Raw genomic sequence first — 22,919 nt, 5'->3', positions numbered from 1 at the left:
CAAGAACCTTTTCATCTGAGTGCGTTTGCTGTGTGCCAGGAATTGATCTCAGATTTAAGTACTGCAGACTGCCAGTGCTCATGCTTGTCTATCATCGTTACTGGCTCATTTCAACAAATGTACACCTTGTAAAGAGCATTGCCAGTTCCATTACTGCCAAGGCCTCATGACATACAGTACATTACCAATCAAAAGTTTGAGGTTGGTGAGATGTTTTTATTGTGTTTGAAAGAAGTATTTTATGCTCACCAAGGCTGCATTTATTTGATCAAATATACAGTAATATTGTTTGAATATTATTACATTTAAAATGAATTTCTTTTCTATTTGAATGTAGTCTACAATGTAATTTATTCCATTGGTGGCAAAGCTGAATTTTCAGCATCATTACTCCAGCCTTCAGTGTCACATGGTCCTTCAGAATTCATTCTAATATGATTGGATGTTCAAGAAACATTTTTTTTTATTATAATTTAATAGATTTAGTTTTAATTTTAGATAAATTGTATGAACTAAACAGCTCTTAAACATACTTTATTACTAGAAAAAAATGAAATAACCTATGAATCATGAAAGTATTATTTAATCGTTTAAGAAATTTCCCCTGATATAGAACCTTTTTGGCATGTAGGGCTCTTTAAAATTGAGTCAAAAACCCTAGGGTTCTGTATAGAACCCCATTGAACTTTTTTTTTTCTATGAGGGCCGTGAATAACTATGCATGAGTTTCAAGAAAGACCACTTTTTGTATTTGTTATGTTACTAATTTTTTGTAAGTTTGCTGGTTCTGTGGGGCACAGCAGTTTGGTTTTCCCCTGTTGAGCAGAACAGAAAATGGGTCAATGAATCAGGAAGACACATAGTAGGGGACAGGACGTTTGATGGCCAGCAGGGTATTGACCTGGTTCCTGGTGACGGCCCAGGAAATAACAAATCTCATGTATTTGATCTCTTATACCTTAAAGGCTTTGCATCTGGGCACATATACAAAGCTTTTTCTGAAGAATATAAAAGGCTGTGGCCATGGAGTAATGTTATTTTAGTAAACTTTGTTATATTTTCATTGCCTGTGACTTGCAGATAGACCCAGATACGCCCAGATACGTTAATGCTTTATTTAGCTAAAAACAGATAATATGTCTGCACAAAGCATATCAAGGACATGTAAGGATGAAAACATGCACTGGAGGGCATTAGACAGGATGTTTATATTTACTTTAAAAAACAACAGTGATCATGTGATTTCCTGGGTCGTTGCTAGGTTTGTAGGGGTGTAGGGTGATTTCTAGGATGTGGCTACCACGTGTCAAAACAACAAATCATAGACTTCAAGTGGAGGGTAGGACATCATATTTAATGGGCCATATATTTGCTGAATTTTGGGGATGTGTAAAATAAATTTGGCAGAAAGGGTCAAGTAAACATTTGGTTCTTGAGAAAGAAGGGACTTTTCTGGATAATACGAAAGCTAAATAATGAGCCACTTAGTATGTCTATGTAAGGACTTGTGGTGCATTGTATGGAGAACACTCTGGAAATCTATGTCAGTTACTTTCCTCTCTAGCCATAATCTCACTGTAAGGCAGTAATTCACTGTGGAGTCTGAGTAGTCTGAGACTATATATATCATGTGACTCTTTGTACAGTCAGTCAGATGTTCAAGGTCTTTGGTCTTTGGATGATCTCAACCCTGCTGAAAAATCCAGCATTGCTGGTCACCAACATAAGGTATGTTTTGCATGTTGGGACCTTCATGGGCTGCTGGTTTGTTCAACGCTATCTCACGACCAATTCGTACGAATTCGTACGAATGATAAAAAGTTGGCTAATTCGTACTAATTCGTACGACCTCACTCGTACGAATTTGTACGATTTGTCTAAACCCACGTGATGGGTAGGTTTAGGGGCGGGGTCAGGGGTAGGTCATTCGTATGAATTCATACGAATTGGCCAATTCGTAAAATATGTACGATTTTGCAAAAATCTTACTAATTCGTACGAGTCAGGTCGTATGAATTCGTACGAATAAGCCACCTCGTAGAATTTGTACGTTTTCCCGTGAGATCGGGTTGGTTTGTTGGACCCCAGCATGGGAAGTGGGAGTGCCTTTGGACCAGCAGCTCAGTTTTGCTTGAGAACAGCATTACAATGCGGATCCACCAGCACTATACCAGCTCTAACTAGCATAAACCAGCCTTGACCAACATGGACCAATGTTGCTGGTTTATGCTAGATTTTTCAGCAGAGAAATCATGCTGAAGAACATGATCATAATTTTAACACAAACTTGTGGAGTTCATTTAGCTTGAGCTATTAAGACTGCTATAATTGAAGCATTGATTACTTATTTATTATTTCAAATTCTACAGCCTGTGTATCAGGTGCGGTTTTTAAACATTTTAGCCTGTATAAACATTACCTGTATGTTCAATTAAATGTGTTATTAAAAAAAAAAAAAAGAAATCAAGCCATAATTTCAAGGTTTTTAGGCTATTATAGACATTCAACAAAACATATTTTAGTTGATCTCAGTCAAGTTCTTTTTCCATGGCATTGATAGATTCCCCATGCCCCATTTTCATGGTAATAAGTTGCAGAGTTATGAAATGTTGTTGTAAATGCTCCCTTGTTTTTTTTTTGTTTTTTTTTTTTGTTGTTGTTTTTTAAAGTAAAGAATTATTTGTATTAAATTATGTCTCATTTCCTGAGAGATGTTTCTAGAAGCACTTGTTTTTTCTACCATGGGAAATATCAACTACATTAACAAAGCAAAGTGCCCCCAACACCAACCTCACTACTACTGTTACTATGACAGATACATTTGGTTTATAAATACAAATTCAGTTCTCAAAGTAGCATCTTTCTCTTCATGTTCAGCAAGTAATTTATTCTCTTGACCAGTTATAAATTCATAGAAGCACAGTGCCACCATATGAAGTGGCTGTCCCCTACACATCACCACTCTTACAGTCTCACTGAAGTGTCTTTAAACGCACAGCATTATTCAATGTGTTGATGTAATTTCCACTGAAACAGGATGACAGGGCGGGACATATCAAGCAGCTCCTCCCCTTTTTAAAAATAGCCAATGGTGTTTAGTTAATCACAGCTCGGCCAGAGCCGTTGAGCTCAGTAAAGCCGCAGTTTCCTCCTAATCTCCTCCATATCGCTTTAAAATATAGCATTCTGTGCAGAATTTAAATGGGTCCGATATGTTTTGTGGTCTGCGCCGACTCGAACATGAGATCCGCTCTGAAGCAGACTGTTTGCACACTGCGGCGGTTCGCGTGACACTAACATGAAACCAGACCTTAATTCTGAATTGTTCCCTGTCCCCTACATAGTGCACTTTGTGCCATTCACCATATATAAATGGTAAATGCTTGAACAAGTGTCCTCTAAATGACATCTTGCTCTGATTTGAGACCTGATTCTGCGCAGTACTGAACAATGGACTCGAGTCTGTGCAGTAGTGAGCGTGAAGTGGAGCATCGATATCAAGGTCCCGCCCACTCTCTCGCAGAAAAATGCAAAAAAAATCCGTCCGTTGGTGCCTACTTCAGTCCTACTTCATTTAGAGATGCTGTCAATCATGACATCACATTCCCGTTTTATAGCATCAAATAACTAAGACCAAACTTATTTCCAAAAATGAACACTTAAACTTACATCAGCGTGATAAAAACTACCTAAAATTACAGAAAACATCTTTGGAAAAAAATTATTTGAAGTGTAAATTGATTGTTTAGTTTTCCTGGCATCCCATTATACTACATGGGGGGGATTATGACCTATACTGGGACCAACCACCTGGGGGCGATCGAGATGCTTTGGCTTCACTTTTCAGAACTCCTGTGGCATGCTTGTGAGTTACAGGTTGATCCCACCCTCAAGCATCATCATCAGAGAAGAGGGAGTCCCTTTAAGAGGGAGAGGAAGTTATTTTGATTAAAGATTTATAAAACATTTATAATAAATACTGCAATATTACATAAAACAAGAATTGTCAAGTTTCATTTCATTGAGACTTTAACACGCAGCCAGAATCATTGGTTCACAATCAATAAGAAAACATTTATGAAACATATAATGCCTAGAGTTTCCCTTAGTGCTTTAAAGGTCAGGCAGTATATACTGCAAAAAAAAAAAAAACATAGCTTCATACTAGCTCAGCTTAAACAGTAGCCAGGCTTTATCTGTGAGGTCAGAGTACTTGACCTCCAGAGCCACAGAACACCTCACGCACATGGCTCATCTCTGTTTGACTGATGAGGACCTTAATACCTCTATGTTGGCCACTGCCCACTTCGTAAAAACCTAAAACTACAACTTATGTTATTGGCTGTAATCTGGCACCTTTTTTGTTTTTAGTTAATCGCTTTGAACTTCTTCTCATTATCTGTCAGGATAGGTGTTATTTATGGATTGACAGGTGGGAGGCATGTCCTGGCCACTTTTTGCTAGACTTTTTTTTGGTCCTCATTACTTTTTGGTAGCTCTTCAATTTCTCTATTAAAATGGCTTGTGTTATAGTATTTCTCCAAGTTGTACAAACTTTAAACATAATGTATTAAATGTCTTAAATTTGCCTTTCTGTGAAAACAGGACTTGCAGAGATGGATGTAAAAAGTGACTGCACACTCACACAGCATGGGAAATATGTTATGCTTATTTTATTGCTAATATTGTCTTTCATTGCAATTCTTTATGAGTTTAAAACATTTGTAATGGCCATGTTGAAAATGAAAGGGTAAAAACCTTTTTTGCAGATTATAATTGTGTTTGTGTTATAATGACTGAGCGAAGTGTAAAACGAAGGCTTTAGGACCAAGCAGAAATCTCACTGGCTAGTGCTCACCTTTCACTGTCTGCATTTTAAATTCTGCAATTCAGCTCAATAGGAAGGAACTACCAGTGATGTAATTGTACGTTGATTGGCTGAACGCACGCCATACGAAACACCGGCCCCTGCCATTTTTTTCGTGTAAACACAGTTTACATACTTACTCTACAAACTAACTCCATGAACATGGAAAACAGCAAAAAATGAACCAGCGCCGAAGTCCAGTTACTTCTCAACCTTTATGCTACGGAGCTGTAACATTATTGAATGTTGCGCTTAAATGACGTCTCTGTCAGCCGGCTTACGTCACTTCAAGGTTCCTACTGGCTTTGCGAATGCAACCAGGAAAATGGCCCTAGGGGAACATTTCGTTCTCGGGGGAACGCCCTGGTGGCTAGCCCCTATAACTGAGTTCCTATAACTGTGAAAGACCCTATAGAACCTTTATTTTGTGAGTGTATACAGAGCTTTATGAAGAAACAACTTTGTGTTCACTGTAGACTATCATAAACCTCCATACTTACCATGCAAAGCTCAATCAGTGACTTCATCAAGTCTTTTTCTCAAATAATCAGCACACTACCCAGATGCCGCTACTAATCTGAAATATTTTTTTGATGCTCTGTTGATGTGGATGTGCTTTGTGTGGATGACATCCAGTACATAGCACTGTCTTTGATCAGACGGAGTCTTGCACTCTTAACAGGGTCTCAGATCAGTTGGCTGACTGTGGATTAGGGGCAGAGCAGGGGGTTTAAGTGTGCATGAGACTGCAGGGCGTCTGTTTATCAACCTATCCCATCAGAGTAGAACACGGTTTGTTCACTGGATTTAAGTTCTTACCCACACAAATCTCTAGACATGAACACAAACACAATCTTGTTTCATTGCCATTTTCCATTTATTTGCATTTACAGTTTGCTTTTAGATTTGGAGCAGACAGATCTACAGATAATAGGGCAGACTACAAATCACATATCTAATATCATAGTTCTACAGTTTGACTAATACATGTTTCAGCTCCTGAATGAATTCAGATCAAGTTAAGGAACAACATGTTTTAAACTAAAAACTCAACATGTGTAGGCCTACTCCACAATTTATCATACACTCATATATGCAGTGTGGTGTTGGAAGCACTGGATGGTGCTATAGAGCTTTACAATGTGTTATAAAAAATATTCATACTTTTATTCAAACAAAGTATTATGTTGCCATCTGGTGGGCATGTTTTGAAATGTAAAAGCTGTCTGGGTTGTGTTCTAAATTAAATATACTAGTTTACTTACTACTTAGAAGTGTGCAGTTTGCACTGTATACTGTGTACTATTAAAAGGTATTTGAAACGAAATGCATTATGCATTTTTGCAAGATTCCATACTAATGTTTAATGCATGTGAGAAACTTCTTTGTGGTCTTAAGTGTAAATGAGGTTTACACATTACTGTGTATATATACTTATTTTTATTTTTATTTTTTATGATATAACTTGTATATTATGTTTAAAACTTAAGATTGCTCCTTGTAAATGTACCTCTTCTATATGTCATTTAAACTAATTGTGTTACCTCTGTATGTGAACTGCAGGGATTGCCTGGACCCCTTGGTCCCCAGGGCCCCACAGGCCCTAATGGGCGACAAGGTGACATTGGTCTCCAGGGCTCTAAAGGAGAGAAGGGAGACCGTGGCAAAGGAGGCATTATGGGTCCCAAAGGAAGTGTGGTGAGTCTCTCTGTCCTGCTCTCTATTTCTGCTGTTATGTAAGGACTTAGTAAAATGCTTTTTAAAATACAATCGGGGTTAAAGGTTTAAGCTGCCTTTTCACTATCTCCGACATTCATGTACTATTGTTACTTTTCATCTCGCGGCAATTGCAATGAACTTTCAAATTGGCCGTGCAGAAGCCGTTACCCTCATTTATTCACCATGGTAAAATGAATGAATAGTGAATGAATGAAGGCAAATCAATTTAAATAATTATGTAATGATTATATAATGATTATTTTTCAGACATAAGTATTCATAACCCCCCATTTTACAGGAATAGTGTTTGAAGAATAACATTTTGTGGTAGTTCTCGCCTTGCGCTCTTATTTTTTATTAGATTACATCACATTCAGTCTGGTGGTCGCATAGGCTCTTGTGAACGTACATCAACTTAAAAATGAATACTTTTACCGAAATCATTTACATTACTTTTACATCCGTCCTTCGGATGAGACGTTAAACCGAGGTCCTGACTCTCTGTGGTCATTAAACATCCCAGGATGTCCTTCGAAAAAGAGTAGGAGTGTAACCCCGGCATCCTGGCCAAATTTGCCCCTTGGCCTCTGTCCATCATGGCCTCCTAATCATCCCCATATACTGATTGGCTTCATCACTGTCTCCTCTCCACCAATAAGCTGGTGTGTGGTGGGCGTTCTGGCGCAATATGGCTGCCGCCGCATCATCCAGGTGGATGCTGCACATTGGTGGTGCTTGAGGAGATTCCCCCCTTCCATGTAAAGCGCTTTGAGTACCTAGAAAAGCGCTAAATAAATGTAACGAATTATTATTATTACTTCTTTCCCTAGCGTTGCCAGCCAGCACCAGCACGAGCATTTTTTTTTTTTCATTTTCACAAAACTTTCATTGCCCCCAGAATATTTTTGTTGTATGAATATCATGCAAAACATTTGATTCTAGCTTAATGCATTCTTTTTTTTATATCAACTCTTGCAAGTGGGTATGTTTCATAAAAAAAAGCAACATTTTGACCAAAAAGCTGAGAAAATCATGTATACTTCTGCGTTGAACTCATGCCGTAGCTACGTCGTAGGCTGTGTGTAGCGTGCGTACTCCGTCAATGACTGGGAAGCGTTGTGTCATAAATGGCGGGAAAAGAGTGAAAAGAATATACTTAAGTGAAAACTTAATTTTTTCAGACACCTAATTAAATGTTTATTGCAATTAAATGAAAATATATTATTCTTTACTTAAATGCAGAGTGTCAGAGTTATGTTCAGTTTTGTTGTCATATTGTTCCTGTGTTTTTGCTTCTTTTTCAAGGTACGCTTACACGACAACAATGTACTAAAAATTGAATAGTTTTTCCTTTGTTTTTCGTGTATAAACAAAGGCAATGTCAAAACGATCCCGGAACGATCCGCGGAAACGACAAAAAATGCTGTATTCTGCTGCCAGGCCAGTAGTTGGCGATGTGACTTTGTAAAGAAACACGTCCCTATAGACTGAACACGTAATACACATGCACATGACGTCACCATTTTCACAAGTATTTTTGTAGTTTACGGAGACAATATAGGTATCTTTTTCAAAAACTTGAAACTTGTTTTCAAAAGTTTGCATTTCCTGCCCCCCAAAACGCCGCTGACATAAATGAACGGCCAAAAAAATGTTTTTAGTTGAAAATGGTGATGTGTAAACAGCCCCTTAGTTTAGTCCCTGGTTAGTGTCCTTTGTTTCTGATTAGTTTCAACTGTGTCTCATCTAATTACCTTTGTTGGCCCTGTGTATTTATAGCCCTGTGATTTTCACGTTTGTCAGTTTTCGTTTGCTTTATGTGTGGTTAGGGTTCTTACTATTTATTCCCACAATCTCATGCATATTTATGTTTAGTAAATAAAGGCTGAGTTTGTTTTGGATTACCTTTTCGTCGTCTTCATCTTGCACGTTGGCTACCACACGCATTACACAGTGTGCTTTAGAGTGCTTTTTTGACCTACCTGCCTAATCTTTATATGTAATTTCATAATTACTTCTGTAGTTTTTTTAATTATGGTGAAAGCATGCTGCCGAATGTATTGACCAAGCATTCTTGGTAAACTAAAATATACTTTATTCAACTGAACCTTAAATAAATTTGTAATTACACATTTTTATGATGAAGTTGCAATTTAGTACATAATATTTTAACTTTTAAATGTAGTATCGAATAACACACTACAGTTTACAGTAAAAATATAAATAATTGCTTTTACGTGTTTTAGTATGTTTCTCAATAAGTGTACTTCTTTAAAGCTCGACAAAACTTATCACTTAAGTGTCCTATTATTTAATTTATTTTATCTGAAAGTAATATACATATACGTTTAAGATCTAATGTACACTAAGTGCACATTAAGTTCAATTAAGGATACTTCTTTTTTTACTTCTTTTTTAAGCCATTTTCGCCTTGTTGTACTTTATCGTTCTGTTTAAAACATACTCAAGAGCAGTTCTGAGAGCGAGTTAAAAAGTGAAACTTCACATGAAAAAGTGAAATGCTAATGTCTTTGGGTCTTTCTTTAGGGAATGGTGGGGGTTCCAGGGTTTGATGGAGCAGATGGTATTCCGGTAAGTATTTTGTTTTTATCAACAATTTTATGTTTAGATGTGTGAAGTGAAGCAGAGTTTTATAAAATCATAAAGCAACAGCAATATGACAAAAGATACCAATGTTAAATAAATAGTTCCATTTATTAAAACTAATCACAGAATTAAACAAGTCTTCTAATTAATATAGTTAAAATATCATAAATACTAAATGCAGTTTTTATTGTGGGTTTTGGATTCATCAATTCTGGGTCATTGGTAATCTCTCATCAGGGCCACCCTGGTCCATCTGGGCCTCGTGGAAAACCAGGAGCTAATGGCTGTAATGGAACCCGGGGAGATTCTGGAATGCCGGGACTTTCAGGATTCGATGCTGGACCTGGAATACAAGTATGAATGTTAATTTATTTGTGTGTCAGAGTGAATTATTGAGACAGAATCTATTCATAACTCACACATGACCCATCTAACCTATAACGATTTTATTTTCTCTCGCACTTTCAATTACTTTGTCTCTGTGTACTTGCCTATCTGTAACGTTTACCTTCTGTATAGGGTCGGCCAGGAATAAAGGGGGAGAAGGGTGACCCTTTGGAGCTGTGGGTCTATATGGAAAGATTCAAGGTAAGAGGAATTGTACTAGTTTAAATTCAGTTTACATCAATACATTTGGTTTAGGTAAAAAATAAAATAGGAATGGTTTCCTGTCACTTTGTCCCTTTTTCTTTTTACAGGGAGATCTAGGGCCACCAGGTCTTCCAGGATTTTTGGTAAGTTTGACTTTCGTCATTCATCTTGTGATATCAGAAACTGAGCAATCAGGGATGAAAAGATGAAGGGATAGATGTGTTTTCTAAATCATCTAATTTCACTCTTACAGGGACCGTCTGGTAACCCAGGGTACAGTGGACTGCCAGGAAATCAAGGACCTTGGGTGAGTTAGTCATACAATAAAATTACTGAGTTTTTATTTGTTGAACTATTTGTCTATTTGTTGTATTTGTTGATCTGATAACATGAACGGTGGCGTGGAAAGTAGCTTTTGTCACCACCGACCCAAGTTGGAATCTGCTTTTTTCTGAATTAATTCTTCTCCTTTTTCTTATCACATATCAGCTAAAAAATTATTTTAATCAAAATGATATTTGAAAAGTGAAAATAAAGTGCCTAACAGGTATTTAATAGTGAGAATAAAGTGTTTAATTGGTTTTTAATTGGTATATAATTGTAATTGGATGTGATGTCCCTGCGTGACATTCAGCTCATATTACCACACTCAAAACCATGGCTCCCTTCATGGACTTTCGAGGATACCTTTGCTGATCAACAGGTTAAATATGGTAGGATTAGGAGTAGATTTAAGGGATAGGGACAAGTAATGTCTCAATAAGTCAGTATCCATTTATGATGTTAATGAAAATTATCATATACACTGAAAATGTTATTATTATTGCATACTGTTTTATAATATACTACAATAGACTGAGGTGCAGAAAGTATCTGCCACTATTTGTATAGCATCTAACAACTATTTACGTTTATTGCAAAACTGCAAATAGCATCTATATTTACATGTAGTGCAAAGAAAGTACTGCCATTTTCACTTAGTTTAAATAGCATCTATCAATATTTGCACTTAGCATCTGCCATACAATTATACTGCTTGTTTTATTTCAAACCTACTATCTCTTCTTCTCACTGTATTATCTTTCTTCAGGGTCCCTCTGGTAGAAAAGGTGTTAAAGGACAAAAGGTAATAAAACACAATATTTTGCTTAGTTTTATATAAAAAAAATTACATTCAAACAGATATATTTTTATGGCGTCAGAATCCAATTAAGTCACTTTGGTAAATGAACATCTTTGTTAATGTACATGTCTCGCCTCTATATAGGGTGAAAGCAGTAAACTATTAAAAGGATTCAAAGGAGAACCGGTAAGAAAAATATTTAGTGTCATATATCACAGTGTCAGACTAATATTATTGTGTTTAATCTGCACCTTTAACCCATCTGAATTTCATATGCTCACCTCAGGGGGACATTGGAGAGCCAGGCCCACCAGGAACTTACTCGCAGACAAGACCAAACATTACAGAATTGCAGGCAGGAAGAACATGATTTTAGTTTATTACAAATATTTTCTCTTAGGGGGAGAACATTATCTTGCTACTGTAATTTTCATCTTCTGTTCATTTTCTGGTTTTCTTTAACAGGGTAAAAAGGGGCAGAAGGGTTATAAAGGTGAACAAGGAGATTTGGTAGGTTACGTTAGAGCTTTTTTGCACACAAATTTTACATTCTTTCAACACAAGGATGTTCATGTTATATTCCTGGAATAGTCAGAAACAATAGAAGAAGATAAATCACTTATAGGAAAAATGGGAGAAATTATAATGCTTAATGTGGTGGTTGTTGGAATAAAAGCACCATCTTTCAGTTAAAATATTATTTTTGATTGACGTTCGGAGTAGCTGGATCACATTGATTTTATTGGTGATTTGAAATATGTTATTGAAATGTAATCTTGAGTTTTGCAGATGATCTTTCCTCATTCAAACAGATAAGAGCAGTATGTGACTTGAAAATAGCTGTCAATTTAACTAACCACTGTATGAATCAAAAGAGACTTGGCAATATCTTAATGATGATCTTTTTTCTTTTCTTTTCAGGGATATACATCTACGAAAGGAGAGACTGGTGTGTCAGGGTTTCCGGGACAACGGGTATGATTGTTTAAGTGATTGTTCAAAAAAAGCCCATTTGGGTTCATTTTGGTTTTTGAATGTGCACACATATTCAACCTTATATATAAAATGTAACCAATTACTATTAATTACAGGGAAACCCAGGATTAAATGGCTGGCCAGGACCGAGGGTATGAAATTTTGATCAATTTCCCAACAGTGCAAAGCATTTGTGTTTACTTAAACATTTCAAGTCTCTCTCCATTCCTACAGGGTGACACTGGACTACCAGGTTTCCCAGGAAATTATGGCCGCAAGGTAATAAATACATTTCTGGTTTAGTATTACATCTTCTCATACCTTACCAATCAGTCTGCATCATAAGTTGTATGACCTAAATTCATATCATTCAACAGGGAGAGAGAGGAGAACCCGGAGAGCTGATAGGAGGTTCAATTGAAGATAATGGAGGTACTAAAAATAATGCACTGAGATTATCGCTGTTCAAAGGGGTCCTATTATGCTTTTTTTTTTTTACATTTTCAACTTTCTTTAGTGTGTATAATTGCTGTTTGATAATGAAAAAGGTCTGCAAAGTTCCAAAGCACAATGTCACTCCAAAATGAGTCTATATCAGTTATTCTCTATAAACACTGTTTCTGATCTCCCTGAAGTGCCTCAATTGTAGTCTTGAGTTTTCTTCCGGGAACGTCACAATATCCTCATTTATATTAGTCCCGCCCAAGGCATATGCAAAAAAAGGGTCGAGGCCCGGTTGAGTTTTGTTAGTAGTGTGTTGAAACTCACGGATATGGTAAGGAGCGTGACATTTCCGAAACACCCTCGAATTGGTTGACTAAACACAACACACCGGTCCAGCTGCCCAATCAAACCACAATTCTCTTTTCGGAAGGAGGGGCTACATAGAGACAGAAACTAAACAGAGCGTAACTGACAGACTGGGAAGCGAGGTGCTGCAATAATGTTGTCACGGTTTTGGTCTGGTTTTGTTCTTGTCTTGTTTCCCTGTTTGTCATGTGATCCTGCCATGTCTTGTCATTAGTTAATTGTCTGATCATTGTTCACAGGTGTCCCTTGTTTTGTCATTAGTCTGTGTATTTAAGCCCTCATGTTTGCCATGTGTCTTTGTCAAGTATTGTTTCCTGTAGTCTGCTGTTATGTAAGTTTATTCTCATGCTTTGGTTTTTGTTTTCATGCCACGTCATGTTTTGTTTCATGTTTTGTTTTAGTTAATAAACTGCACTTGGGTTCTCATCTATCACTTGCTTCCAGTGGATCCGTTATTACAGAATACTTGACCGTTTACCATGAACCCAGCAGTTGTTGCCCTCCTTTCTCTTCGCCAAGACAACCTCACCATTGAGGATTATGTTGCAGAGTTTTGTGAACTCTCTCACCTGGTGGACTTTAATGATGTGGCTCTCAAAGACATTTTTAGGGTAGGTTTGAATGAGCCTGTTTGCTCCCAGCTACCTGGGGGAAAAATTCATTGGTCTCTGGCACAATACATGGACTATGCCCTATTATTGAGCGGTTCCTCATTTACTGTGGGTTTTGAGGAGAAGCCCCACAAACCCACAGTATCTGCCAAGCCTGAGCCACTTCACGTCATGCCTGCCAAGCCTGAGCCACTTCACGTCATGCCTGCCAAGCCTGAGCCACTTCACGTCATGCCTGCCAAGCCTGAGCCACTTCACGTCATGCCTGCCAAGCCTGAGCCACTTCACGTCATGCCTGCCAAGCCTGAGCCACTTCACGTCATGCCTGCCAAGCCTGAGCCACTTCACGTCATGCCTGCCAAGCCTGAGCCACTTCACGTCATGCCTGCCAAGCCTGATTCTCTTCACGTCATGTCTGCCAAGCCTGAATCTCTTCACGTCATGTCTGCCAAGCCTGAATCTCTTCACGTCATGTCTGCCATGTCTGGGTCTCTTCACGTCACGCCTGCCAAGTCCGAGTCTGTTCACGCCACGTCGGCCGCCGAGCCGGTGTCTCCTGACAAGATGGCCGCCGCCGAGCCTGTGTCTCCTGACAAGATGGCCGCCGCCGAGCCTGTGTCTCCTGACAAGATGGCGCCGCCAAGCCTGTGTCTCCTGACAAGATGGCCGCCACCGAGCCTGTGTCTCCTGACAAGATGGCCGCCGCCACGCCTGAACCTGAGCCCTCAGTTATGGCTACACTAACAATTATGGCCACAGCCATATGGTGTGTGTGGTCGGTGCACACATTTGAAGTTCACGCCAGTCCAGCCGAGCCTGCACTTCACGCCAGTCCAGCCGAGCCTGGGACTGAGAGCGTCACGTCTGCCGAGCCAGAGACTGAGCTTCACGCCACGTCTGCCGAGCCAGAGCCTGAGCTTCACGTCACGTCTGCCGAGCCAGAGCCTGAGCTTCACGTCACGTCTGCCGAGCCAGAGCCTGAGCTTCACGTCACGTCTGCCGAGCCAGAGCCTGAGCTTCACGTCACGTCTGCCGAGCCAGAGCCTGAGCTTCACGTCACGTCTGCCGAACCAGAGCCTGTTCACGTCACGACTGCTGAGACTTTTCACGTCATTTCTGTTCTTGAACCGTTGTCTGTTCCAGCCCATAACCCCATAACGATCCCCAAGAAAATTTTGGGGGGGGGGCAGTAGGGTCCTTGAAAGGACCATAGAGGCTGCGCCGTCATGGTCCCCTGAGCTGTCTGGTCCACCCTGGCCACCTGAGCTGTCTGCTCCACCCTGGCCACCTGAGCTGTCTGCTCCACCCTGGCCAAATGAGCTGCCGGATCCGCCCTGGCTTCCTGCACTGCCGGATCCGCCCTGGCTTCCGGCACTGCCGGATCCGCCCTGGCCTCCTGCACTGCCGGATCCGCCCACGCCTTGCCACGGTCCAGGTCCGCCCACGCCTTGCCACGACCCAGGTCCGCCCACGCCTTGCCACGACCCAGGTCCGCCCACGCCTTGCCACGGCCCAGGTCCGCCCACGCCATGCCACGACCCAGGCCCGTCCACGCCATGCCACGTCCCATGTCCTGTCCCCCTGCACGGGCCTGGCCCACCATCCCTCCCCCAAGACCGCCTCCGCTCCACCACCCACCTGGACTCTTATGTTTTGCTGGGCGTCGGGAGACGCCCTTAGAGGGGGGGATTCTGTCACGGCTTTGGTCTGGTTTTGTTCTTGGCTTGTTTCCCTGTTTGTCATGTGATCCTGCCATGTCTTGTCATTGGTTTATTGTCTGATCATTGTTCACAGGTGTCCCTTGTTTTGTCATTAGTCTGTGTATTTAAGCCCTCATGTTTGCCATGTGTCTTTGTCAAGTATTGTTTCCTGTAGTCTGCTGTTATGTAAGTTTATTCTCATGCTTTGGTTTTTGTTTTCATGCCACGTCATGTTTTGTTTCATGTTTTGTTTTAGTTAATAAACTGCACTTGGGTTCTCATCTATCACTTGCTTCCAGTGGATCCGTTATTACAAATGTAAATGATGTGAAAAATAATATTTTTTGAACATTCAATCATGAAAACCTATTCTAGTAGACCTCAAAAACTAAATCAAGACTTTAAAAAGGGCATAATAGGGCCCCTTAAATGTCTTGTATTTCAGTAGTCCTAATCTAACCTCCAATATACAGTCTAATGTTTCAATACATTTTTTATATTTTTCTTTCTTTGCTTCTGTCTGTTTTTCTTGTTAATACAGTGGGTCCTCCAGGACCTCCAGGGGAGCGTGGCCAAAATGGAAATTATGGTTCTAAGGGTGTTAAAGGACAGCCAGGTCCCCCAGGACCCCCAGGACCCCCTCCCTCTGAACAACAACAAGGTATTTCATGACTGAGCCTTGTCTGACAGTTAACCCTCTGGGGACCAAGGTGTTTTTGGGGCCCTTGAGATGTTCTGACATGCCCTGACAGGGCTCCAGACTAACTTTTCCACTGGTTGCACTGGTGCTACCAACTTTCTCAGATGGTCGCACCAGCATATGGTTTGGTGGCACCTTTTTTTTCTTCTTTTTTTTTTTTTTTTGCTACATGCCATGGTATTAATCAATGCTGATGAATAGTGGTCTTAATCTACCCTAGTTTTGCACTGATGTAAAAAGACTGACAGTGACACAAGACCTCATGTTAGCGTTAGTTAGAAAAATGTTTTAAAGGTCCCGTTCTTCGTGATCCCATGTTTCAAACTTTAGTTAGTGTGTAATGTTGCTGTTAGAGCATAAATAATATCTGTAAAATTATAAAGCTCAAAGTTCAATGCCAAACGAGATATTTTATTTAACAGAAGTCGCCTACATCGAACGGCCCGTTTGGACTACATCCCTCTACTTCCTTCTTTAATGACGTCACTAGAACCGTTTTTTGACTAACCTCCGCCCACAGGAATGCTCCCTCAACTCTACCGAAATTCGTTTATGTACTTGCGCACTTCTTATAACTTACTTTGTTTACTCAGCTCTTACGGTGATTTTCTGAAGTAAAACTGACGCTTCATCTTTTGTTCCATTTGGAAAAATGGAAATTCTGCCATTATTCATTCGCCGTCATGTTGCTTGCGAACTTGTAAGTCTTGTAAGTATGTAAACCTGTTGTCACAGAAACGTCTCGGTTACATATGGTAACCCTCGTTCCCTAAAGGAGGGAACGGAGACATACGTCGTGACCGGCGAAAAGGAATTTCACCAGAGAAGCCAATCCACTTTGAGCGAAACCAAACGAGGCAATGCACACTGGAGTGCAATCACCCGCAACAGCTGCTCCACAACAGCTGCTCTGCCACGCAGCGCGGTCACACAACGAGCAGCAGGTGTGATTGCACCTCAGCTTTTTGCTGAGGAGCTGAGCCGGTGACCTGGCTGTCCCAGTGGGCCGCAGCAGATGTGGCGACGGGACGGGGCGTACGTTGTGACCGATGAATATGAATCCCTACCAAAGCGACGCAGCTGCTGACTCCATCCAGCGCCCTGTGCAAGCCGCTTACCCCTTCTTGCCTGGAAGGACGATAGGAGAAGGCTTACACAGAGTGTTGTTCTGTGATAACCCATACAATGAGATTATTGGATAACACTGGGAAAGCGTGCCCTTTCTGTTAGGAAGGAGAATGCTGTGGAACCCACATTCTTCCCCAAGGAGTTATGTGGAGATATACATATGGACTAACGCAAGGTTGTTCTGCATATGAAATACTGGGTGACTTAGCCCAGGGGAAAGACACGGGCTTCCGTTTAGGAGCAGCTGTGGAAGAATACACATATAGGATCCCCGCAGGGTCACACATAAGGGACCCAGCCTTGACCCGGTTCCCAAGGATTTATGGATAAAAGCCTGTCACCGGATACTCCGCCACATCCGGGCCGAGGGTGTTGGAGGACTCAACAGGTTTTTCACACTGGGAGTAATAAGGGTGCACAGTATGGTGCAGCAAGCCGACAGAGCCGGGCCTCTCAGTGCTTCTACCCGTTTAGGGTGAGAACACTGGAGGAGACCGGCTCTACACGTAGGCTATAATATCTAGCGAACGTGTTAGGTGTCGCCCAGCCCGCAGCTCTACAGATATTTGTTAGCGAGGCGCCACGTGCCAGCGCCCAGGAGGATGTAACGCCTCTTGTGGAGTGAGCATGCAACCTGAGCGGGCAGGGCACACCTTGTGCTTGGTAAGCCAAGGCGATGGCATCAACTATCCAGTGGGCCATCCTCTGCTTGGAGACAGCCTTTCCCTTCTGCTAGCCTCCATAACAGACAAAGAGCTGGTCTGAGGTCCTGAGACTTTGAGTTCTGTCCACGTACAGACGCAGAGTGCGGACAGGACAAAGCCAGGGCTGAGTCTGCCTCCTTCAGGGGCAGCGCTTGCAGGTTCACCATCTGGTCCCAGAAGGGAGTGGTAGGAACCTTGGGCACATAGCCAGGCCGGGGTCTCAGTACAACATGGTTGTCACCCGGCCTGAACTCTAGGCACGAATCGTCGTCCGAAAATGCCTGCAGGTCCCCTACCCTCTTGATACGCACCCTCAAGGCATTCGCACGTCTTGTAGATGGCGCCCGTGCTGAAGTGATGGTGTTAAATACCTCTGGGGGTAAGTCACCGTCGGCCACACGGTTGAGCACACCGGGGACAAACATGGCCCGAAGCGATCTCAGATGCTTCTGACTCCAGAGGAGGAGATGGCAGGCGAGTTGCAACATGCGACGGGAGCGTAGACCACCTTGTCGGTTGATGTACGCAGCGGTCGCAGTGTTGTCCATATGGACCAGCACGTCCCTGCCCTGTAGCAGCCTTTTTAAGCGGCTCAGAGTGAGACGTACTGCTAGCAACTCGAGGCAGTTGATGTGCCAATGCAATTGGGGGCCCGTCCACACCTCTGACACTGCATGCCCGTTGTACGTGGCACCCCAGTCAGTGGCAGAGGCATCTGTGACACCTGTTTCAAGGGCAGCAGGAACGAGGGGTCTGACCACAGGCTGAAGGTCTGGCGGAATGCCGGTGTGATTGTCATCCGGTGCGTGCCGTGATGCCATGCCCATCTCGGGACTCGGCCGTGAAGCCAGTGCTGAAGCGGTCTCATATGGAGCAGTCCAAGCGGGGTTACCGCTGCTGCCGCTGCCATTCAGGAGCCTCTGAAAGAATTTCAGTGGGACCGCTGTGCTGCCTTTGAACGTATTCAGGCAGTTCAGCACCGACTGAGCACGTTCCTCTGTGAGGCGCGCTGTCTGTGCGACCGAATCCAACTCCATACCGAGAAAAGAGATCCTCTGCACGGGGGAGAGTTTCCTCTTATCCCAGTTGACCTGAAGACCCAACTGGCTGAGGTGCCTGAGCACGAGGTCCCTGTGTTCGCATAACTGATCTCGAAAGTGTGCTAGTATGAGCCAGTCGTCCAGATAGTTGAGGATGCGAATGCCCTGTTCTCTCATGGGAACAAGGGCCCCCTCCGTGACTTTCGTTAAGAAACGGGGAGACAGGGACACCCCAAAGGGCAGGACCTTGTACTGATATGCTCAACCCTCGAATGCGAAGTGCAGAAACGGCCTGTGTCGAGGGAGACTCCGATTCAAAACTCGCAGGTCCAAGATTGGTCGTAACTCACCGCCTTTCTTGGGTACAATGAAGTAGGGACTGTAGTGCCCTGACCTCATATCGTCTGGAGGGATCGGCTCTATCGCGCCCTTCACCAGTAGGACTGCAATCTCCGCTCGCAAGACATTGGCATCGGCTGCTCTCACTGTAGTGGAGTGGATGGGCCGAAACTAGGGGGACGCCGGGCGAACTGAATCGCTTAGTTACCTGATGATCCAAATGAGCCAGCGAGACGGACTGGGGAGCGCTAACCAGGCTTGCAGAGACCGTACAAGTGGGACCATAGGGACCATAGGTGTACCCGCAGTGGGGCAGCAAGGTGGAACGCAGCGACGCGGCTCGAGAGGCTCTCTCTGGGAGGTGGCACGTAGCAGGGTCTGAGTGTGCTGTGCAAGGAGGACGCTTGGTTGCATTCTCGAACTGCACGCTGCTGCCCACTGGCGATAGAAGAGGCGGATGAGAGTGGTGAGGATTCTCTCTTCCCACTGCTCTCCGGGCCCTCTTCAGACCCAGAGATGGAAGAAACTGCTCTTTTATTGAAAATGTGGGTACCGCTGGTTTTGACGCCAGCGGCAGAACATAGACAAAAGGAAACTCATCTCCCGAAGAGCAGTCCCATCCATCTCCGGGTCGCCCGTCCTAGGGCTGCTTACCCCTGGCTTTGCTGCTCCTCTTGGCAGGGGCCTTGATGGGCGGGGCGATCTGCCTGTAACTGGCTCCTCTGTGTCGCTTGGAAGGACGCTGCTGCTGCGGCGTGGGAGCGAGGGCAGACGCAGGAGGACACCCCCGGCGATGAGCAGACTGAGGGGCCGCATGCGATTGGGGTGGAGGCAGCAGCTGACCGCTGTGGCAGGATGTGATTAATCGCTTCAGTCTGCTTGAGGCTAGTCTGTGACACGGGGGAGTTAAGGAACCTGACTTTGTTGGTCTCCCTCATGTCAGCCAGACACAGTAACCATAGTGGACATCGCACGACCCACCAACGTGCGAAGTTCTTGGAGAACTTGGGGATCATGACCACCCTTGTGCAAGTCCTTCAGTGCCTTTGCCTGATGGACCTGCAACAACTCCATGGCGTGTATGGCAGAGACGGGTTCACCACAGGCCTTGTAAGCCTTGCCGGTTAAGTCCGACGAGTACTTACAGGCCCGGGAAGGGAGACACGGCTCTCTGCGCCAAGTGGAGTTAGGGCACAGTTGCATAGCAACGGCCCGCTCCACTGGTGGGACGTGCATGTAATCCTTTGCTGCCCTGCCATCAAGGGTGGTGGGGGAGGAGGAGCCATGGGGCGGTTTCTGGCAGCTCCTCATGCACCTCCGGGAAGAAAGGAACTGGGGTGGGTTGCTGTGAACAAGTGTGCGCCACCCCGAGAAACCAATCATCCAGCCTTGAGGACTTGGGACACAGTAGAGGGTTCCACACGAGCCTGATCCTGTTGGCGGCCCGGGAAAGCATGACCATTTTTAAAAGTTTGTTGCGGTGCGTGCAGTAAGAGTTGTTTGCTTTTCGAATCAACAATGGAGTAAAAAAAAAAAAGATAGATGGGTCGACAACAAGGTTCAGGCTTTATTAAACTTGTATGCGGAGGACGAAATTCAGCGAGAACTGGAAAGTCACACGCAGTCCTACGTCACCAGACTAATTTGCCTTATCTTCACAGTACTTAAGACCGCGATGGAAATGCAGACAGCAATCGGTCTGGGGGAAAAAAAAGTTCCTGGTAAAAAAGTTCCTAGGACAAATTGTTCCTGGTAATTTAGGTGGAAACGCGGCTTTAGACATTACTTTAACCAAACTCTGTCTCTGATATGATTGTTTCTCTGATCCACAGTGGATCTGTGGGATACAGAGGGACCACAGGGCCCAAAGGGAGGCAAAGGTGAAGCTGGAGAACCTGGTAATCCTGCCACTCAGCCTGGGCCGCCTGGCTCCGATGGGCGGCCTGGATTTCCGGGACCACCTGGACCCAAGGGATCATGTAAGTGTGATGAGTGTGATGCTAATAAAGTACTTTTTGAATACACACTACCATTCAAAAGTTTGTGGTCGGTAAGATTTTTTTATGTTTTTGAAAGTCTCACCAAGGCTCCATTTATTTAATCGAAAATTTTTAAAATGTAATTTATTAATTTGATGCCAAAGCTGAAATTTCAGTATCATTTCTTCAGTCTTCAAATTCACATCATCCTTCAGAAATCATTCTAATATGATGATTTGCTGCTCAAGAAACATTTATCTTGCTTAAAAAAAATAAAAAATAAAAGTCTTACTGACCATATCTGAACGTTCTTTTGAACAGTAGTGTATATAGTGTGTGTGTGGTGCAATTATTAAATATAATTTTTTCCATTTGACATGCCTAGAAATTAATTGTAAAAAAAAAATGTATGGGTCTCTCCCCACTTGTATGACTATTGCTTAAAAATTGCCTAGGATTATTGACTTTGATGACCAAAATGACTGTGATGGAAGTTATTTATCTTAAAGTGACATTAAACTGAATTAATACTAATACTTTATACAGTGGAAGACTTCTTCAGAGGCCCAGCCGGACAACGTGGACGTCCAGGGAATGCAGGAAAAAAGGGACCAAAGGGTAAGATAAGTGGAAACAAAGTTGCTTTAAGTTTTTAATAAACTGCTAGGGTTATTTGCATGGCCAAGATCATGTCATGTTGTACATAGCATTGTGGGAATGTGTTTTTTTTTTTTTTTAGAGCAGGAACATAAATTATTCTATCTTCTCTACGAACATAGAAGGTGTTTGATATTTGTCAGTCTTTGCTAATCCTGTTAAATTGGTTATGTTTTTATCATTTGATCAGGTGACCATGGTCTGTGTGAATGCAATGTAAAATCCCAGCCTGGCCTTATGGGCCCTTCTGGTGATGCTGGGGACCCTGGAATGGCAGGGGAGTGGGGTCAGAAGGGTGATCAGGGAGACGCAGGACCCAAAGGTGTCAATGGTGTACTTGTAAGTAGACATACACCATGCCTTGATGTCATGCCTTGTTAAGGTCACAAGTTATATGAAATCTTTACATTAGCCAATTAAATCGATTTTTGCGATTTACAGGGTCATCATGGTGCTAGAGGATTATCTGGACCCAAAGGCATAAAAGGAGAGATGAGAGAAGCTAAACAGAAAGGTGCAATAGTCATCTGTTATATGTTCAGGAAACAAACAGAAAAGTATATTGTCGCTGTCGGGCAGGAACCTCCATATTTCTGTATTTCATCACTTTTATTAAAACGAATTCATAGATCTTTACTATTGGTCACCCTTTACTTCTGTATGTGGGTTTCGCAAGTATTTAACAAAAGAAAAGTATTAAAAGAGCTTTTGGCTAAACCTCATAACTCCATTGGCTCCTAAAACTGTAGAAAAACCTCATACCTCCACCCCGCCTCAATATTGAATGAAGTGTCACACATGTTTAGACTGTCTCTGCTTGTTGGCAATGCAGGGGTAAATAATGAACTGGTTCTTTAAATAAGTACAAGTACATTTTCTTTACTCAAGAAACACAATATATAAAGGCTAAAGTTTTTTGTATTTTTGTAGCGGTGTCTTAGTGTCTTAGTCTAGCATTTGTCGCCAAGTCATAGCTAATACTGTCTTAAATAGCCTTTGCATAGCACTTCATGATGCTATGCAATCAAGGGTGTCATGATGTTGACGCGATTAGAATGCTTTCAGCGTGACCCAGTGTCTGAGTCATATGTAGGACATGCCAAGGCATTGGCCTGGGACAAAGTCAGGTGACAAAATGATAGCTTAATCATTTCTATAACACCTGCAGGAGATTGTCACCAGATTTACTTGTCTGAAGAAATCGCTTAGGCGTACTTGAAGTATGGCATCATGTGTTTTTTGACGCCACGTCATGGTGTTCACGTAATGGCAACAACAATACATATGCCACCATACTGAGAGGATGCCTGCATACAGGTTGTGGAAGTTTGCAAAAGCACTGTAGTACAGGAAGGCCTCATCCTGAGAG

At 42.6% G+C, this 22,919-nt stretch overlaps 2 protein-coding genes across 3 annotated transcripts in view; both read left to right on the top strand.

The window, feature by feature from the left end:
* col4a2 (collagen, type IV, alpha 2) overlaps nucleotides 1-22,919 on the top strand; it is a 133,264-nt gene that overhangs the window by 81,977 nt on the left and 28,368 nt on the right. The window contains exons 5-23 of the mRNA XM_082175795.1: nucleotides 6,431-6,565; nucleotides 9,134-9,178; nucleotides 9,431-9,547; nucleotides 9,713-9,781; nucleotides 9,892-9,927; nucleotides 10,038-10,091; nucleotides 10,875-10,910; nucleotides 11,052-11,093; nucleotides 11,194-11,262; nucleotides 11,373-11,417; nucleotides 11,829-11,882; nucleotides 11,999-12,034; nucleotides 12,117-12,161; nucleotides 12,260-12,314; nucleotides 15,545-15,664; nucleotides 20,747-20,893; nucleotides 21,440-21,511; nucleotides 21,741-21,889; nucleotides 21,992-22,064. Of these exons, the coding sequence (XP_082031921.1) occupies nucleotides 6,431-6,565; nucleotides 9,134-9,178; nucleotides 9,431-9,547; nucleotides 9,713-9,781; nucleotides 9,892-9,927; nucleotides 10,038-10,091; nucleotides 10,875-10,910; nucleotides 11,052-11,093; nucleotides 11,194-11,262; nucleotides 11,373-11,417; nucleotides 11,829-11,882; nucleotides 11,999-12,034; nucleotides 12,117-12,161; nucleotides 12,260-12,314; nucleotides 15,545-15,664; nucleotides 20,747-20,893; nucleotides 21,440-21,511; nucleotides 21,741-21,889; nucleotides 21,992-22,064 (1,399 nt within the window). The remainder of the gene's footprint in view (nucleotides 1-6,430; nucleotides 6,566-9,133; nucleotides 9,179-9,430; nucleotides 9,548-9,712; nucleotides 9,782-9,891; nucleotides 9,928-10,037; nucleotides 10,092-10,874; nucleotides 10,911-11,051; nucleotides 11,094-11,193; nucleotides 11,263-11,372; nucleotides 11,418-11,828; nucleotides 11,883-11,998; nucleotides 12,035-12,116; nucleotides 12,162-12,259; nucleotides 12,315-15,544; nucleotides 15,665-20,746; nucleotides 20,894-21,439; nucleotides 21,512-21,740; nucleotides 21,890-21,991; nucleotides 22,065-22,919) is intronic.
* On the top strand, nucleotides 13,102-15,179 carry LOC309503155 (uncharacterized protein). 2 transcript variants are annotated; one of them, XM_082175874.1, is made up of 2 exons: nucleotides 13,102-14,097; nucleotides 14,160-15,179. In XM_082175874.1, exon 1 carries the CDS (start codon nucleotides 13,172-13,174, stop codon nucleotides 14,045-14,047), a length of 876 nt encoding a protein of 291 aa, XP_082032000.1. In that variant the 5' UTR covers nucleotides 13,102-13,171; the 3' UTR covers nucleotides 14,048-14,097; nucleotides 14,160-15,179. The 2 variants fall into 2 exon arrangements, with proteins under 2 accessions (XP_082032000.1, XP_082032001.1); XM_082175875.1 differs by having other exon boundaries at nucleotides 14,221-14,246.

This window comes from Leuciscus leuciscus (genome assembly GCF_965113295.1).
Source record: "Leuciscus leuciscus genome assembly, chromosome: 7".
In the NCBI taxonomy this organism is placed as follows: domain Eukaryota; kingdom Metazoa; phylum Chordata; class Actinopteri; order Cypriniformes; family Leuciscidae; genus Leuciscus; species Leuciscus leuciscus.
The sequence above is the reverse complement of the archived record's forward strand: the minus strand, read 5'-3'. Positions and strand labels throughout refer to the sequence as shown.